At 41.8% G+C, this 20,476-nt stretch overlaps 1 protein-coding gene across 4 annotated transcripts in view; it reads right to left on the bottom strand.

The window, feature by feature from the left end:
• The window catches only part of Dennd5a (DENN domain containing 5A), a 71,076-nt gene that overhangs the window by 41,718 nt on the left and 8,882 nt on the right, over window positions 1-20,476 (bottom strand). For all 4 annotated transcript variants that reach the window (XM_050163294.1, XM_050163295.1, XM_050163296.1 and 1 more), the window contains exons 2-3: window positions 828-899; window positions 22-131 (exon numbers count right to left, since the gene is read on the bottom strand). In XM_050163294.1, coding sequence (XP_050019251.1) covers window positions 22-131; window positions 828-899 — 182 coding nt within the window. The remainder of the gene's footprint in view (window positions 1-21; window positions 132-827; window positions 900-20,476) is intronic.

The raw sequence follows: 20,476 nt of genomic DNA, 5'->3' as shown, positions 1-20,476 counted from the left end.
ACATGGCTAATAAATACTAACCATTCCCACTGCATCCTGGTCAAAGGGGTTCCAATCTACATTCTCAGGGTATCGGGCAAGGACCTTAGACTTGAATGTTCGTCTCAATGGCGTCTGCTCAAAGTTTTCTCCTGAAAGAAGAATGAAGCAAATAATCTCCACAAAGGCCCTTAAATCACAGGTTTAGGAACACAAAGTGTGGCAGTCCAGCAAGGCACAGAAATGAAGGCAAGGGGTTAGTATGCCAGCCACCTAAGTAAGAAAGGCATCGAAAGTTACTATGTCAATAAGGAGCTGAAAAAGTATAGCGTAGTTAATAGCGGACACCACTACCCTCAAAAATGAAATCACTGCTATAAGCCCACTGGTTAATTTTCTTGTAAAAGAGGGAGAAAGCACAAGGAATCAAACTGGATTGCCCATCCCCCACTCCCCCAAAGTCACATTTAATTTGCCTAAAATCAACTGAAAACATTGCAGAAGCATATCATTTTAAGAATAAGTTATATACTTCTGTGATAATAAAAATACAAAGACATTAAGACTTCCGGAATGCTATCAATGGGTACTTTATCAGTTCAGAATCATCCGAAATTGCTAGAATTCTTAGTTTCTGCCTCCTCGTAAAAACACTAGCATCTGCTGAAGTAATAACATTAAAGTGAGGAATGAAAGAGCCAAAAATCCACCTAGAGAGACACAAATCTGATAAATCTACTGCTCAAAAAGGCACAAGATGGTTAAAAGGCCAAAGAGTCTAAATGCCACTTTTAGAAAGACTGAGAACTGGAAAGCTCTGGGTGTGCTCAATTTTGTTTTGTTTTTACCTTCAGTCGTACTTGAAATGAAAGGGCTGGCACCATCCCTGGCTTTAGAAGCCTGAATGTACTGGCATAATGCTATATAATAAATGAAATAACAGAGTATTACAATAAAGCAGTATTATTCAAACTTTTTGACCATGACTCCTGAACAAGACACATTTTATGTCACAAAGCAATAAATGCATACACATGTGTATAAATGTGTATGTATATATATACTCACACACACACATATAAATATTTGCTTAAAACAAAAAATCCACAAAATAATACTTACCTTTACTTTATATGATATTCTATTCTAAAACAGACTGGCTGAGTGTTATACACCTGTAATCGCAGAGCTTGGGAGACTAAAGTGGCATGGAGCCTGTGTGTGCATACTAGTTAGTCTGCATGTGTACACACTGTCTCTCTGACAGCCCTGGCTGGCCTTGAACTCACTATCTAGACCAGGCTGGCCTCAAACTCACAGACACCCACCTGCCTTTGCCTCCCAAGTGCTGGGATTACAGGTGTGCCCACCGCACCCGTGGGGGCTGGAAATTATTAGGGAGATGCACTGCTCATCATTACTGGATGGCACAGGCCTGAGGATAGAAAGATCCTCACCAAAAATCATCCCCCAGGCATCTCACAGGTTTCTTTCTTAGAGCTGGAGATGTAGCTCAGTCGGTAGTGTTTGCTTAGCATGTACAAAGCACCACATGAAACCAGCTATAATAAATAGTACACATCTTTTATCCCAGGACACTGGAGGTGAAGGCAAGATCAAAATTCAAGGTCAGGACTCAACAGTGTGCTCACAAGCACCTCTAACTCCAGTTCTGGGGGATCTGATGTCCTTTTCTGGCAATGCATGCATATGGTAAACATACAAATAAGCACACATACATACATACATACAAATAATTTAAAAACTTTAAGTATAAGGTCATCTTGCCGACAGTTTGAGGCCAGTCCAAGCTACAAGAAACCGGGGGGGGGGGGGATTCTAAGGCACCTATTTAGAAAACTAAAAACTCTACTTAGACATATTGTTTTCTAATTAAAATCTTTTTCATCCACTCTGAGTTTTGCCCAAGTCCGTAATTTTCAACTTCTGTCAAGACACAACTTTCCTTCTGTTAGTAAAGCAAGTACCAACCACACTTTCAATTTCTCTCATCTTCCAATTCCTTCTTCTCAACAGATCCCTCTGAAACTTTCCTTTTTAGTGCACTTCATCTCTCAAAATACACTTCATCTCCACTCAGGAAGACTAGCACCATAGCAGGCAGCTGCGACAGCTACAAGAAAGGACTGCAGCTTATGCAGAGCTAGTCCCTGCTCTCAGCAGCACCTGCTGAGATCCACCCATGGCAGGCCTGAACTCAGGGCATTAAGTAATCAAGCAGCAAGTAGCTGACATAATGATCCTGACTACAGTCAAAATTCTCAGAGGGTATTTTTAAACCACCTCAGTTCTGAGAGGAGATAACTGTTTCTTCTTTCTAAGCTCCCAAAACTTGCTATGTTAGCTCATTTCTTCCTAGCTTACCTAAAAAATCCAGAGAGAAATCTATAAAATACCTGAACATACATAGCGGTCAGGGCGGCTATCACTGTTCTAACTAAAAACTTCTGGAGAAAGTTATCCTAAGATGGCTATGAAGCTTCCCTAAGACAAGATGAGCACTCAGATGACAGAATTTTAAAGGACAGAATATGGAAAAACAGCAGCCTAGGTGGTAAAGAGTGGAACCAGGGGCTGGAGAGAGGGCTGAGAGTCTAAAAGCACTGACTGATCTCGCAATGGGCATGGGTTTGATTCTTACTTACATAGCAGCTCATAACCATCTATAACTCTAGTTCCAGTTCTAGGGGCCTCCTCAGGCACCAGGTACCCACAAGGTTCACATACATACATGCAGACAAAACACTTAAACACATAATTTTTTAGTATTTCATATACAGTTTTATAATTTATATAAACAAATCTCTTTATATATTTTATGTAAATAAAACTCTCTTTTTTTTAGTGTAAAATAAGAGAAAAAGGGAGTTCACAAACCTGAAGTCTTTTTGTTGATATGCTTCAATCCTTTATTGTTTATAGAGGGCTGCATTTTTAAAAGCAGCAGTAACACAATAATAACTGAAAGCCTACAGAGATCACTGTCTGAAGCCAGTGTGCACGTGCACCTTAGTCACTCTACTGTATAATCTCTAGAAATTCAAACAATACTGGGAATGTGACATCACACCATCAATTCCTGCTGTTCTAGAAATGGCAGATAGTTCTTTGCCCAACATATATAGCAAACATAAACAGGGGGCTGGAGAGATGATGGCTCAGCAGTTAAGAGCACTGGCTGTTCTTCCACTGGGACCCAGATTTAAGACCTGGCACCTACATGGAGGCTAACCAGGGGATCAGGCTCCCTCTTCTAGCATTTGCTGGTACTGCATGCAAATGGTACACATAAACACAAGCAGGCAAAACATTCAAACACATAAAGTACAAAAAAAATTAAAAACCTTAAGTTTTAATTAAGGTATAGTGGCGCACACCTTTAATCCCAGCACTCGAGAGGCAGAGGCAGGCAGATCTCTGTGATTTTGATACCAGACTGGTCTACACATTGACTTGGAGGACGGACAGCCAGAGCCACATCTGAGACTCTGTTTCAAAGGGTTTCAACAAAACCAAAACACAAACAAACAAAAAACCCGTAATAGCGACAGATTTAAGAACTAAATTCCATTTCTAACAACAATTTAAATGTTGGGTGTGGTGCTCCTTTGTCTCTGTGAAGCTGCCTCTACAGAGATAAATTTCAGGAAACCTTAATTTTTTTAAGAATCTTACATACCTTAGGACATCTACTGAGTTGTACACTTTTTCTGCTTGGCCAAGCCAAGTAACAAAATAATATTTGTATTGCTATTGATCTGTCGGTATTAACTTGATCAAATCACCCTAAACTGGGGAAGGGAGGCTTATGTTGAAAGTGTCAAAGAACCCCTGAGTTCTCTACAGTGGTTTTATGAAGACATGAGAAGGGAACCACAATTTCTATCAGATTCTAAGTTCCAGAACTCAAAAAAGCCATGATGACAGCTACAAATATTTCTCTGAATTTGGGAAGGAAATACCCCACCATAAACAGCCTAAGCGGGCATGCTAAACACATGCACCACTACATAACTAACGCTTTCCAGGCTGGTGCTGACCCAAATTAGAGCAATATTATTTTCTTTCCTTTTTTAAAAATTATTTTTAAGGATTCCTTTTTATTTATTCATTTTTATGTGCATTGGTGTTTTGTCTGCATGTATGTACAGATCCCCTGGAACTGGAGTTACAGACAGCTGTGAACTGCCAAATGGGTGCTGGGAACTGAACCACAGTCCTCTGGAAGAGCAGCCAGCGCTGTTAACCTCTGAGCCCTTCTTTTCTTTCATTAGATGCCTACATTGAAGCCAAGTACAGTAGCATATGCTTGTAACCCAGTACTTGGGAAGTAGGGGTGGGGAGGACCAAGGTCATCAGCTACACTATAAGCTAAAGTCTAGATTGGAGTACACGGAACCCTGTCCAAAAAAAGAGAGAGAAAAAAGAAAGGAAGGGAGAGAGAAAGGGGAGAGAGGAGGAGGAGGAGAAGAGGGTGGGAAGGAAGCGAGAGAGAGGGAAGAGACAGTGTTGGAGGAGATTTCTGAGTGCTTGCGAGAAAACTCCAAGAAATCAAACAAGAATCTTGTGACCTCAGTTTCTTCAAAAACACAGAACTGTTATTGGATTATTCCTCTGTGCTTCCTTCTCCCAAGCTTAGCAGACAGGAGTGCAATTACAACTGCCTACTGTTATTTATTTATGCGTCTCTATGGAAAAAACATTTCTGCCATGTGGTGCATGTGCAGTGACTGTACTTTACTCAGGTGACTCCTCTTGGCCCTCAGAGTACAAACTGGCTGATGCTCTGAATACAGCTGGCCTGAGACTGGTCTGCCTCCTTTGTCAGCACCCTGCCTCCAGGCCCCAGCCCCTCTAGAGAGGTTTTGCTTAAAACGTGACAGAGTAGCTCATATCACCACATCAATTTTCCTGTAAATAACCATGAACTTGACAAAATTTAATTAAAAAAAAAAACAGGAACCATTTAAAAGCACTGAAGAATGAAAAGCAGGAGGGCTGGCAGGGAAAGAACTAGCATTTCAAAAAAGGAGAATTAGTCTGGTAAATGTCTCTTTGTCTATGGCTTCCAGCCAGCACGTCCCATTGTGTACAAGAGGCATCCATATTTCTAACAAAACCCACACCAGTCTTACAATCTTCCCCTGAGGGCAAACCTGAAGGCTGTGATAGCAGCTAGAAAGCCAAGACAGGAAATTCTAAGGAGAACTAGAGAGGGGGATCTAAAACCTATGCATAAATTCTGCCCACATTCCAGGCCAATCCCTGAACTGTATATACAGGGAATATACACCACAGTCAAACTAAAAGAAATGAAGATTCAGGGAAAAGTTAACAAACTGTGAGGCTAGCACAAAGATTCGAGGCTTGCCAGGCATGGCAAATGGCTTTAATCCCAGCACAGGGGATGCAGAGGTAAACAGATCTCTGTGAGTTCAAGTACAGCCTGATCTACAGAGTTCCAGGACAGCTAGGGCTACACAGACCAAAAAAGAAAATGTTTAATTTATTTTTATTGTATGTGTGTATCTGTGCACATGTGAGTGTAGGTACCCGCAGAGTCCAGAAGGCAATGTAAGGTCCCCTGGAGCTGGAATTCCTGGCAGTTGTAAGCCACCTGACATAGGCACTAGACACTGCACTCGGAAAAGCAGTATACACTCTTGACAGCTGAGCCATCTCTGTAGCCTACAAGCATAACCCATGCATTTAAACAAATTTCCTGTGACGTGGAGCCCTAGGAAACACAGGAGAAAATGTCTGCTTTTATGCGTAGGCCACACAGAAATGGAACTGGGTGAAAAGGTGTCATCAGATGAGAGGCCCATCTGTTAGGACTGTGCTAAGGCTTCTCATGCAGTGCTCCTTCCTTCCAGGCCAGGGAGAAAGGAGAAGGGCAAGAGTTGCCCCTCAAGGTTTTAGAGAATCATGGGGGGGGGGGGGCATGGAACCCTTGGTTTTTGTGATTTGCCTTGAGGAACTCTGGAGTCTACAACTCACTTCAGAAGAGAAGGAGAGGGGACAAACAAGAAGACAAAAGATGAGAAGATTTCGATGCTGCCAGCCACCAGCTTTCAAAGAGTTACAATTCAGTGAATGTCTTTTGGGCCCCTATGCTTTCTTTAAAGTGCTGAGTGGCATTTTCCTGCAACACGTCATATTTTTACATAATTTGACATGGGCTGGAGAGGTGGCTCAACCTTTAGGAGTGCCTACTGTTCTTAACCAATTGGCCCAAACTTTTCTTGGTTTGAGGGTAAAACTGGCCTTGTACACATCAGCAAGTATTCTGCCACTGTGCTATGTCCTGAGGTATCAGTTAAACACTGATACTTGATGAGATTGGAAATTACCACAAAACAAGTCTCTGAGCATACCTGTGAAGCATCATCTAGGGAAACTGAGGCAAAAGGACTCACCATAAATGAGGTGAGGTGGTTTGGACAAGAATGGCTCCCATAGGCTCATATATTTGTATGTTTGATCATTAAGGAGTAGAACTACTTGACAGGGATTAGGAGGTATGGCCTTGCTGGAGGAAGTGTGTCAATGGGGTGTGCTTTAGGGTTTCAAATGCTCAAGTCAGGGGCCCACATAGCTCTCTTCCTGCTGCCTGTGAATCAGAAGTAGACCTCTCAGCTACCATGTCTGTCTGTGTGCCACTATGCTCCCCTCCATGATGATAATAGAAGCCTCTGAACTGTAAGCCATCCCCAGTTAAATGTTTTCTTTATAAGAGTTGCTGTGGTCATGGTGTCTCTTCACAGCAATAGAATCCTAACCTAACTAAAGCAGGTAACACCATTCAAAGTGCTTGGACTGAATCTAAGAAAGCAAACAAGTCTAACACTAGCCTCCACAGCTCTGCTTTCTGAGTGTGTCACTGTGACCAGCTGCCTCGGGCTCCTCCTGCCATGACCTCCCTCTCTGTCCCGATGGACAGCACCATAAAACTGTGAGCCAGATGCACTCTCCCTCAGCTGTTCCCATCACAGCTCACTCTGTCACAACTGGAACAGAAATAATAAAATACAGTCTATTACCTTTGAAAGGCAAGGGTATTTTTCTTTATACTTTTCTCTACTTACTACTAACACTAAATTCACAAGTTTTGTGCATAATCTACGTGGCAAAGAAAATAATAAGAATTTATTTAGTTTTTTTCCCCTATGAGACAGGGTCTTGCTTATGTAGTACAGGCTAGCCTCAAATTGGTGGTCCTCTTGCCCCAGCCTCATGAGCAATAAACGCAGACATGTGCTACCATGCCTAGCTCAATTTGACTAACTTAATTACTTTGGACCTAGTGTAATGATATTTCATCTAAGATCTAGAATATTAAACTAATTCCTCATTTCTATACTATAAAAACTTAGTTAATTTAGTACTATAAAAGCATGTGGGGGCCAGGTGGGGGTGGCGCATGCCTTTAATCCAAGTACTTGGGAGAAAAAGGCAGGTAGAGATCGGTAAGTTCAAGGCCTGCCAGGGCTACATAATAAACAAATAAATAAGATAAAGTCTACCAGAACTTGTGTTTCCAACTGAGCCAGTACTGGTCTCCCTTCCAAGACCACCATGAGGAAATGAGGAAAACAGGGTCCTTTAATAAGTAAAATTTGCCGGGTGGTGGTGGCGCATGCCTTTAATCCCAGCACTTGGGAGGCAGAGGCAGGTGGATCTCTGTGAGTTCGACGCCAGCCTGGTCTACAAGAGCTAGTGCCAGGACAGGCTCCAGAGCTATAGAGAAACCCTGTCTTGAAAAAAAAAAAAAAAAGTAAAATTTAAGTTGTCTTTTTTTTAATTAGTGTGTGGGGGCTGGAGAAAGGGTTCAATGGCTAAGAGCTACTATGAGACTGGGATCTCAGCACCCACCAGGCAGATCACAGTTCTAATGCCAAAGGACCTGAGGCCTCTGCTGGTCTCCACACACATTGCACACATATATTCATACAGGCTCAGACACAGACACACAAATATAACAATAATAAATATTTAAAATGTGTGTATGGATTATGTACTTATGCTGGCATGTACATACCATAATATACATGTAGAAATCAGAGAAGAGCTTTGTGGATTCTGTTTTCTATTTCCACTTTTACATGAGATCAAACTCAGGTCAGTTTTCACCCACTGCCCCCTGCCCATTAACAAAAGTTAACATAACAATTCCTTCCTTCCCAGATTTTCTCACCCACTGTGCATTTTCTGTGTTTTGCTAAGATTCTCAAACGTCACACTTAGAGCCTTTCCTCTGTCTCCTCTGCGTGTCAGATACGCACAGCACTCTTCCTCCTGTCAGCATGGCACTGTCTCACCACATTTTCCCTAATCACCACACATCTCTACACAAACCCTCCTCTCTTTGAGAAAACTGACTATACGCCAGACATGGTGGCTCATGCCTGCAACCCCTGCACTTGGAGGCTGTTTGAAGCCAGCCTGGGCACACTTCCAGCAGCTCAGCTCCCTCCACAGATGCACCTGGGAACAACAAGACATGCTCGCCCTGCCACCCTCTGAACAGCTCTGAACAGCGCAATGGTTCTTCTGACCACTCTGCATTGCAGGAGCAATTTTTCAGGCCCCAAGTAAAACAGGAAGAGAGAGATGGGTTCCATTCTAAATGTTAAGTAGAAATACTTCAAGCTTACTTTGTTCTTGTTCTTAAAAATAATGGTTATTCTGGTTCATTAGAGGTTTCTAACAGTGAGTGAATTATCTTATCCCCAAATACTTTGGAATTCTAAGGAGCAATGTCTGGGTCAGAGTCTGCAATTCGTTCATAGCAAATTTAATGTTTCTGGTGTTTAGAGATCTCAGTATTAATCTTTTCTTAGCAATTCATTCTTTCCAAAATATATATAACTTATCCTGACAATGGGCAAAAAATTAAAAAAAAATTGCAGTTTCAGATTTGATTTCTTTTTTTTTTTTTTTTCTTGTTTTATGGTGTTGTTTTTGAGGCAGGGACTAATGTATCCTGCCCAGACTGGCCTCAAATCTGCTACATAGTCAAAGATGACCTTAAATTTCTGATCTTCCTGCTTTTACCTCCCAAAGACTGCAACTGCAGGCATTTGCCCCCACCCTGATTTCAAACGTGACTGAGATTTCACATCTAGTGCTGTCTAGCATAAATATACTTCTTAAAGAAATACTCAACAGAATAATAAGGTTTCTTTTTTCTTTTCCTTTTAGGTTCATGAAAACAAATCTAAAAAACTGCACAGATTCTAACAATGCAAATTTTCTTGAGGCAGCAGAAGCCACATTGGCCAGGTTATCCTAAAATGAGCCACAGCCCCAGAGCTGTGACCCAACATGACCACAACAAAACAAGGCTCTGAAGATAGACAATGAGGGCTAGAGACAGCCTCCACACCCTCCCTGTGCCCTGCCCTTTGCAGTTTCTCAATCATATCTCTAGAATAAATAAGTAAGAGTAAGCAAAGCACCCAGAAATATGTCCCTGGCACATCTGCAGGCCTGAAAACAAAGAGCAGGGATGCTCTTGGAGTTCCCAAATACTTCCCAAGAAAGAAACCCCCACAGTATGAACATACCACTTCACAGAACATACAGCAAAGCAGAACCCAAAGTAGCCAACATCTTTTTTATATGTGTTGGTGCACACCTCTGATCCTGGCACTTGAGAGGCAGAGGCAGGCAGATCTCTGAGTTCCAAAACAGCCAGGGCTACACAGAGAAATCTTGTCTCAAAACAACAAAGCCAGAACATGAGGGCCTGGTGCTAATGTGCCCTTCTTTACCCTTACCATCTTTTATAATAATTCATAATAATTTTTTAAAGCAGAGTTTTCTAACCACTAAATTTTATGAATTGGTATGATCAAACAGAAACCAGCTTTGTTTTACAAAATGTTCCTTTAAAGCACTGCACTGGTCAGATCGAAGCTTTGTGTAGAACAACAAACAACAGCCAACATCATCAAAAAAAAAAAAGGGGGGGGGGGAGAGTCGGGCAGTGGTGGCACACTCCTTTAATCCCAGCACTCAGGAGGCAGAGACAGAGGAATTCTGGGAGTTCAAAGCCAGCCTGGTCTACAAGAGCTGGTTCCAAGACAGGCTGCAGAGCTACAGAGAAACTGTCTTGAAAAAACAAAATAAATAAATAAATAAATAAATAAATAAATAAATAAATAAAATCACAAGAACTGGAGTGTAGAGCAAGCACTTGCCTGGAATGTTGGAAGCCCTGGGTTCAATCCCTGGTACAGCCAGAAAAAGGGAAAAGGTCCATGACAATTTAGAAATAAAGCAAGGACCAAAAAGAAAAAAGAATACAAGACACAGAACTGGGTGTGGTGGTACACACCCTCTAACCCCAGCACCCAGGGGGCTAGGCAAGATAATATCAAGGTTGAAGTCAGTTGGGCTACAAACACAAAACAAGTTCAAGGCCAAATGGAGCTATAGAAAGAGACCTTGTTTCAGAAACTTCAAACACAAGAGTGCACAGTTGAAGATTCTAAGATTAGCAACTTGGCTATACTCAGGTTGCAAAAATACTACCAGAATGTACATTTAATGTGTATCCATTTCGATGACTTTTTAATTTAAATAAGAGTCAACTCTGGTTTCTCTACTGTCTGCATCTGAAACCCCATTCTTCCCCATGACAGTTGTGCAAATTTAGGCAAGTTACTTAACAATGCCATCTTAATCTATAGAGAACTGATTTCTGCGAGCATCTTCTGACTGCCATACAAACACCATGACATGTGTGCACACATGTACATATGTACATAATGCAATTATTTTTAAAAAATGGCTTAAAGGATGGAAAATAAAAATGTTATCAGCTGTGATCATTTAACAGATACTATGTGCCAGGTACTGTTTCAAACCATTTAATGTATTGATTCCTTTTAATCCTCAAAATTCTATGAGAAACATAGAGAAACAAATTAAGCAATGGGAAACACACACACACACACACACACACACAAGCAAACTGCCCAAGGTCACCCAAATAGTAACAGGAGGAGCTGAGTTTCCAGGTGACAGATCTAAGTTCCAGGCTATAATGTCTCCTTCAGATCCCAGGAGGGACTTCAGCTTTGAAGGAATAAAGATATGTTTATTGCAATTCTCTAACAGTTTAAACAGATTTACACATTATATCATAGCAGGGAGGTCATTTAAGAGTTATGAGAGCCCCAAGAGGACTAGAGAGCTAAGGGACCCCAGGGGAACAGGAGAGATTGCTCAGAGGGTAAAATAAGGCTAAGGAAGGATTGGAGGGTGTGGTCAGAGGTCAAGGAACCTAAAAGCAGTAGGAATCTTTCTCTCCAAGAGCCTCTGAGGACGGTGGCCCACTGACACCTTCATCAAGAACCTGCAGCCTCCAGTGGGGGAGGGAGGAACAAACCCAATGGCTGTATTGTTTTCAACCATGCCATTTGTGGTCATTGGATGCGGCAGCCCATGGGAAACCAGTATGACTTCCAAACCACATTCCTTTACCCTCCCCACTTCCATAACAAATTCACGAGCCTTCCTAACTAAGGGAGATCTTTAATTACCCTTCAATTGCATACCAGCTCAGTCTTCCTCATGAGCAATAGGAGGAATTATAATAAGCATATATAGACAATTCACAATAAAAATGCAAAGTATCTCGCTGTTACCCAAACGTGGCACAAATTCACAAGCTTCCTGCCTTAGTCTCCCAAATTGCTAAGACCACAAGAAAGTATCACCAGGCTCAGCTCTGTGTGTGTGTGCTGGAGTGGGGGTGGGCAGTGCAGCGTGGACTTGAAGAAGTTGGTTTTCTCTTCCCATTACATAGATCCTGAGGCTCAAACTCAGGTGAAAACAAGTGCCTAAAGTGCCTTTACCCTAAGGTCATTGAAAAACCCAAGAATAAGAACACAGAAATGGAGATTCCAGAAATAAAGAAATACAAAGTTGTAAGCCTTGGAGAATGGGAGCGGGCTGCCAGCAGCTTTCTCAGCAGTTTAAGGATTAACTGTTAACAGTGGGTTACTCTGCTTTACCACCACCACTGACAGCTCTGTCTGCAAACTGAGGATCAGCTTTTAGGTACCCGCCACTCATGACCTGATGTGCGCTGAGCTAACTTTTAAATGACGGGATGTACGTGACGCTTTGGTTTTGCATTGTCCCATACCCTTCCCTGCTATGCAAAAGTGGCAGAATCAGGGGACTGTAGAGCTTCGCTTAGTAAACACCATCAGAAAGTGCCAGAACAATGACTTAAATACAAATACTAGTGTAGCTAAAAACCCCAGTTAATGGAAATTGAAAAAAAAAAAAAAAAAAGAAGCAATTTGTATCTGTATCTGAATTTTACCTTGAGGTTGTTGTAAAAATTCTTTTGTTCATGCCTGATGTTTGCTTATTGCTATAAAAAGGGGGTTTCGGAGCCGGGCGGTGGTGGCGCGCACCTTTAATCCCAGCACTCAGGAGGCAAAGGCAGGCGGATCTCTGTGAGTTTGAGGACAGCCTAGCTAGTTCCAGGAAAGGCTCCAAAGCCACAGAGAAACCCTGTCTCGAAAAACCAAAAAAAAAAGCAGGGGGGGATTCCGAAACAGCCATTGCCACAACCTTACAATGCATCTCTGGCTTGTGGTCTCAGATAGATGATAAGCTTTTTGTGCCCCATGGAGATTTATTTTTTTAATTTTTTTTCCTGGAATAAAATTTGCTTCTGGTTTAATAGACTTGGGTGGTCTGTCCCCCATCTTTACATGACTTCTGTGGACCCAACAGCCATCATTCTTAACATGTAGAAATATATTTGAAACATAGGAAAAATATTCCTAACAAAGAGTTTACATAAATCAATCAGAAAAAGATCAAAACCACAACAGAAAGAAATGCAAACAAAATACCTAGACAGGTAATTAACAAAGAAATGTAAAAACGGTAATGGAATTCAAACAAAAATGTTCAACTCCACTAATGACCAAATTCAGACAATTTTCTTCCCCAAGCTTGGAAATGATCTTCAAAAGCATAACATATTAAAGCTGTTGTCCTGGTTGGGGTTACTATTCCTGTGATGAAACACATGATCCAAAGCAACTTGGGGAGGGAAGTGTTTATTGGGCTTACACTTCACTTCACTGTTCATCACTGAAGTTGGCAGGAACCTGGAGGCCTGAGCTGATTTAAAGGTCAGGGAGGGCTGCTGTTGTCGGCTTGCTCCCCCAGGGCTTGCTCAACCTGCTTTCTTCCAGAACCCAGGACCACCAGCTGAAGGGTAGCCCTACCCATAATAGGCTGGGCCCTCCAAGATCAGTCACTAATTAAGAAAATGCCCTAAAGGCTTACCTACAGCCAGGTGTTATGGAGGCATTTTCTCAATTGAGACCCCCTCCTCTCCACTGACTCTAATTTGTGTAAAACTGACAAAAAAACTAGCCAGAACAAGCGTAGATAAAACAGCAATTGTGAGTTCGAGGCCAGCCTGGTCTACAAGAGCTAGTTCCAGGACAGGCTCCAAGGCTACAGAGAAACCCCTGTCTGGGAAAAACAAAACAAAACAAAAACCCTGAAAATATATAAATATTTATTTCTTGAACTCAACAAATACCAACTTTAGCAATTTATGCTAAAGAAAGACTCCTACAACTGTGCAAAAATAAATGTATAGAAATATTTTAAGGAGCCGGGCGATGGTGGTGCAGGCCTTTAATCCCAGCACTCGGGAGGCAGAGGCAGGAGGATCTCTGTGAGTTCGAGACCAGCCTGGTCTACAGAGCTAGTTCTAGGACAGGCTCCAAAGCCACAGAGAAACCCTGTCTCGAAAAACCAAAAAAAAAAAAAAAATTTAAGGGATGAAGAGATGCTCAGAAGTCAAGAGTTCAATTCTCAGAAACCACACTGTGGCTCACAACCATCTGTAATATGTTCCAAAGTCTTCTGGTCTGCAGCGCAGGCACACATTCAGGCAGAACACTGTATATATAATAAATAAATAAATATTTAAAAAAAATCACTGGTCAAACCTTTAAAAGAATATTTTAAAAAGTAAATACTCCAAAAGTTCAGAAAGATATTTTTATTGATAATGGGATAGCCTATTAAGATGTTATACATAAGATAGGCCTAATAGTAAATGCCTGAAATATCTCAGCATGAAACTGCTACAAATTGAAGGCCAGCCTGGGCTACACAGTAAGGTTCTGCTTTAAAAAAAAAATCCACCAAAAAGGTATTACCCTCCAGGTGGTGGTATACACCTTTAATCACAGCACTCTGAAGGCAGAGGTAGAGAGAGAGAGAGACAGGGACAGAGAGAGAGAGACAGAGACAGACAGAGAGACAGAGGAGAGTTATTTCATGCAATGACGACTCCCCTTCCCCCGAACCCCAAAGAAAGGATCTCATAAGTAGCTATGGCTGTCCTGGAATTCACTAGGCACAGCGGCTGGCCTTTAACTCAGAGATCCTCCTGTCTGGCTCTTTTCGCTGTGTTTAACAGTGCACCTTCCATTCTCTTTCCTGTCTTTCCTGCTCTCAACACAGAACCTGATGAGCTAAGATTCACAGAAGCTGATGGAGGAAGGCAGGAAGTAGGATGGGTGCTGAATGATTCATTAATTTCAAACAATAAAAGAAAAAAATTAAGGCTGGGATAGAGCTCACTCAGCACAGCCTCCCTTGTCCCAACTCTGTGTGTGTGTGTGTGTCTGCTTATATTTTCTCCCTCATGCAATCCTCCGGGGCCCCATAACTGCAAGTTGAAGCCAGAGTGACCACTCAGAAGTCCAGCTCTGCAGGTACTCGGTGCTGCCTTCGCTCAGTCCAGGGCTTGCTGAAGAACGTGCTGCTTAGTAAATGTGGAGCTTCAATCCCTCTGTTGTCCAGACTGTGGCAGAGTGCTTACTTAGCATGCACAATGTACTGGGTTCAACTCCTAACACTGAAAGGGGGGAGCACTCTCAAAATTTAGTACAGTATGCAACAGGGATAGTTTGGTTTGATAAAATACAAGTTTCTAGGTCCAACCCCCAGAATTTCTGATCCTAAAAGCAAAAATTATGACCTGGCCAGGTAAGTGGCATATCTCTGTAATCCCGGAACTCAGGAGGGTAACACAGTGATTGTCTCCTGTCCAAAGACAATAGCCAGAGAAACATGTGGCCTCATCTTTCTCCACACCCCCCAAAAAAGTTGGGGAAGGGTAGTAGATACATAATCTGACAGGTCACAGACTAATATTTTTTAGTAAGTTCTAGGGGATATTGTAACCACTGATCCAAAGCACCCACACTAAAGAACATTGGTCTACAGCACTCAGCAACCCCATCACATTATTAATCTCATTTACTAGCTCTAACCTCATTAACCTTATGAACAGTTCTGTTCAAGAATGTAACATTAAGCCTGGTATGGTAGCGCACAACTTCATCCCAGCACTCAGGAGGGCAGAGGCAGGTGAATCTTTTTGAGTTCAAGGTCAGGTTGGTCCATGGAGTGAGATTCAGAACAGCCAGGACTACACAGAGAAATCCTGTCTTGGGGGAGAAAAGTGTTAAGTTAACATCTGCTGCACTCTGGGGGATGCGATATGAAACGGTCAAGAGTCTGTACTAACATGGATTGCACAACCCCCTTTTCAAAATAAAACAAGTGTGATCCAGGACTCAGGAGGCAGAGGCAGATGGATCTCTGAGTTCAAAACCAGCCTGGTCAGCACAGTAAGTTCCAGGACAACCAAGGCTACAGAGAAAAACCCAGTCTTGAAAACCCAAGTGTACCAAGTGTAGAATACCCATACCACCCTGCCTAAGGTCCCTGGTCCTGTTATCACCTCCCCCACTTACACACACTCTAATTAATTAGAACTTTGTTTTTCAAAACAAACTCTTAGTCTGAGGCCAGACTAGAACTTACTATGAAACCTGGGCTGGCCTAAAATTTATGTTATTTTTCATTTTATTTATTATTTATTTGGTTTTTTAACACAGGGTTTCTCTATGTAGTTGTGGTTGTCCTGGAACTCTCTGTAGGCCAGGCTAGCCTGGATCTTCCTGCCTTGGCTGGATTAAAAGCATATACCCCACTATGTTTAATTTTTAATGTCTGTCTGTCTCTAATTAAAAGAACTCCACAGGGTGCTGGAGAGATGGCTCTGAGGTTAAAAGCATTGACTGCTCTTCCAGAGGTCATGAGTTCAACTCCCAGCAACCACATGGTGTGCCTCACAACCATCTGTAATGAGATCTGGTGCCCTCTTCTGGCGTTTAGGCAAACATATAGACAGAACATTTTATATATATATAATAAATTTTTTAAAAAAGAGCTCCACAGATAGAATTTCACTCGCTGTCGAGCCATGTATGGCTACAAGTAGAGACTACAACAAGTGTCAGCTAAACGAGGGAATGAAAATCAAATTATGACTAACTTTGAGGTTCTCTGTTATTCCCAGACATGTGCTGGAGATTAACCTAGGGCTTTATGCATGCTAAGCAAATACTCTACTAGTGAGCAACATATCCATAGCCCAACTTTGAGGTCTTCTAGACAATCACTGCCTACAAGATACTCTAAATCAGAAATACATCTGTGGTTGTTTGAATGAGATGCCCCCAGTAAGTCCCAGGCATTTGACCACCGGGTCCCCAGGCAGTAACTGGCTGGAAAGGGGTAGGCATTACAGAATTGTTGGAGGAAGTGTGTCACTTGGGACGGCCTCTGAGGTTTCAAAAGACTCACACTATGTCTAGCTAGCTCTCCGCTTGTCTGTAGTTCAAGATGTGAGCTCTCGGCTGCTACCTCAGATCTGCAGTCATGGACTCTAACCTTTCAGAACTGTAAGTGCCAAATAAACTCCTTTTCCTGTGAGTTGCCTTAGTCATGGATGTTTGTTTTAGCACAGCAACAGAAAAGTAACTAAGACAACATCTTCATTACTATTACTGCATGCAATTATTGGTTAATATGTCTAACTCCTCAGAATACTATAAAATCCTACCCACACCCCACGAAACTCCACCCCCCCCCCAAAAAAGAGCATGACTATGTCACACACAGCTTTGCAAACAAGTGCTCCATCACTAAGCTGGCATTTCAGTAACACAAATGTGTGTGACACAAGATTTTAGAGACCAGTACATGTTTCTAATTCTGTGTGAACTCAGCTTGCTTGAATTTGCTGCACTGTCCTTTCCTGGCCTCAACATGGGGATGGATGGCATCTGATCAATAAGAATCACTGTCAATTACTTATGATAACAAGGTAGTTAGCCTCACTTTCTCACTTCCCTAGGATCTACAGTCCACTCATGAGCAGAATGGTCAACTGAGGCTTGAACAAAAATTGTCGTTATGGAAACTAATGCAACAGCCTTGCCCTTATTAAATGTACCACACACTCATAACTAAGGAACACAACCAAGAGCTACATCAGCCCAACAATCCTCCACAAAACACAAATATGCTTCCACATAGAGTCACAAGTACACTGCTTTTCAAAAGACAGAATCGCAAGGGAAAGAGCATGCTTCACAAACACCAGGAGTAATGGGGGAGAAGTGGACAGTTACCAGACTAAGTATTAGGAAAGAAAGGCATTAAATACTATTTAGACGTACAGAACTTTAGGGCTTAGCAAATTACTGTCAATTCACAGATGGTATCTCTAGAAATGGGATCATGTCTGCTATGGTTTGTTGTGAGATATTTGATTATACTGTGTAAAGATATGTCACTGTGATTGGTTTAATAAAAAGCTAAATGGCCAACAGCTAGGCAGGTGGTATAGCAGGGACTTCTGGACAGAGAGAGCTCAGGGGAGAAGAAAGATATTGAAGAAGCAGGATGGGCTGGGCAATACAAAGAAAAGGTAACTGAGCCATGTAAAAGAACACAGATTAAAAGATATGGATTAATTTAAGTTATAAGAGCTAATGAGACAAGCCTAAGCTAAGGCCAAGCTTTCATAATTAATAACAAGTTTCTGTGTCATTTTTTGTGAGCTGGTGGCCCAAAAAGTCTGCCTACAAACACTTTTAGTTCTAGCTTGGTGGGGGGAGGGGTGTCAGATCTCTGAATGTGAGGCCAGCCTGGTCTACAGAACAAGTTCCAAGACAACTAGGGCTGTTACTCAGAGAAATCCTGTCTCAAAAAACAAACAAAAGAACTAGGACCATTAACAGGTGATTCTTCCACTCTTGGAAGAAACAGGAAGATTGGAAGTTTAAGGTCATCACAATGCACCTGACCTACATGAGATTATCTCTTAATTTTTTTTTAATTTAAAAACAGTCGGGCAGCGGTGGTACATGCCTGTAATCCCAACACTCAGGAGGCAGAGGCAGGAATGTCTCTGTGAGTTCAAAGCCAGCCTGGTCCACAAATTGAATTCCAGGACAGCCAGGGCTGTTACACAAAGAAATCCTGTCTCAACAAACAAAAAATTTAAAAAAAAAAAAAAAGAGAAAAAAATTATGACCAGTCAGTGGTGATACACACCTTTAATCCCAGCAAATCTCTTGAATTCAAGGCCAGCCTGGTATATAAAGCCAGTTCCAGGACAGTCAGGGCTACACAGAGAAATCCTATTTCGAAAAGGAAAATTAGACAGACAGACAGACAGACAGACAGATAGGCAGACAGACACGTGGATAGTAATTGGGTCAGGATTAATGATTAGTGCAAAAAAAAAAAAAAAACAACAACAAAATAAACCAAAAAGAGAGAGGCTTTAGTTAGCATCAGCTCATCTGTCCTTCTTCCACAAGAGAATGCAACAGGAAAGCCATGCCTGAAGCACCTTGACTGGGTCTAGTAAACGCATCTGTGCACTTCTTACGCTTCCCTCTGTAGTACTCTCTTAAAGCAGTACCAATGAGTAAGACAGATGCCAAAGGCTATACAGTTCTCAGTAAGAAACAGAACGGGGCTAGGGATGTGTGTGGTACAGAGACAGGGGAGTGGAGAGACGTGATTGAGTCAATTGAACTGGCTAAATAGAATCATAAACAATAAAGCCAGGCCTTATGGAGCATGCTTGTAATCCCAGCACTCTGGTGTCCAAGGTAGGAAAATAGAAGAGTTAAGAGTAAACCCTGAGCTATGTAGCAAGATAATACATATTCATCTCCTTAATATATAAATTATGAAATAATCAGACTCCAAAACAAAATGTCCCTCCCATCAACATCTCAGTTTCAAGTTTGACCCTGGCCTTCAGACTTCTAGACATTCAGAAACTTCAACTACAGTCTTGCTGCTCTCTCAGACCTTTCTTACATTCACTTCAGCACTTAGGAAAGTTTAAAGTTCGGCTGATTAAGTTCCAAGATGGTCAGAAAACCGGTTAAGATCGTAAAAGAACCTGATGTCTTTTCATAATAACACAACAAACTGTCATTAAGCACTTACTATATAAACCACCACCTCCAGCAAAGTAAAGATCTCTGCCTACCTGACTCTGGGTCAAGAGAAATTTCTAACATAGTTCTCTAATATTTGAAGTTATATATGATCAGGATTTTACAATCAAGAGAAAATTAAACTTCTTTTAATAGTTTATTGCACTTATTTATTATGGGGGGGGTCATAGAACAAACAACTTTTAGGAATTGATTCTTTTCCTCCACAGTGTGGGTCTCTTGGCATCAGCTTTGGCAGCAAGCACTTTTACTTTCTGAGCCATCTCACTGGTCCAGCAAAAACTGAAAACTTTCTAATGGTCATGTTAAATGAAAAGTAGAAAAAGTATGGGAAAAAGACAGTTTCCTAAAAATTAAATTTCTAGTCTTTTTAAAAAATATAACAGCATATAACAAAATTAATCACTATCTACATAACTAGGCTAAAGCAACATTATAGTTATAAATTGCAAATCACAAAAACAGTCTTCCCCAGCAGTGGTGGTGCTCGACTTTAATCCCAGCACTTTGGGAGGCAGAAGCAAGTGGGTCTCTGAGTTAGAAGCGGCCTGAGCTGTTGTTACACAGAGAAACCGTATCGCCAAAAAAAGAAAAAAGAAAAAACAGAGATGATACTATGACCTCAAGAAAAGAATAAACTGGGGCTGGAGAGATGGCTCGGTGGTTAAGGGCACTTGCAAAGGATCTGGGTTCCCATCAGGCAGCTCAAAAGCACCTGTCACTACAGCTCTGGGGAATCTAACTCCCCTTCTGACCTCAAGGAGTATGGCATACGCTTGGTGCACATAACAAGCAGGTACACAAACATAAAAGCAGACACATACACAGCAATAAAACTAAACCTCTTTTTTCTTTTTTTTTTTTTTTTTGGTAGTTTCACTGATTTCTTTGTTCAGTATATTTGTCATTCATATAAGAAAGCTAGGCTGGGCGGTAGTGGCGCACGCCTTTAATCCCAGCACTCGGGAGACAGAGGCAGGCAGATCTCTGTGAGTTCGAGGCCAGCCTGGTCTACAAGAGCTAGTTCCAGGACAGGAACCAAAAAGCTACGAAGAAACCCTGTCTCAAAAATCCAA

Source organism: Alexandromys fortis, unplaced genomic scaffold (genome assembly GCF_014885135.2).
Source record: "Alexandromys fortis isolate MF-2015 unplaced genomic scaffold, M_Fortis_MF-2015_v1.1 scaffold_129, whole genome shotgun sequence".
Taxonomy (NCBI): domain Eukaryota; kingdom Metazoa; phylum Chordata; class Mammalia; order Rodentia; family Cricetidae; genus Alexandromys; species Alexandromys fortis.
This window is presented reverse-complemented; position numbering and strand designations above follow the sequence as displayed.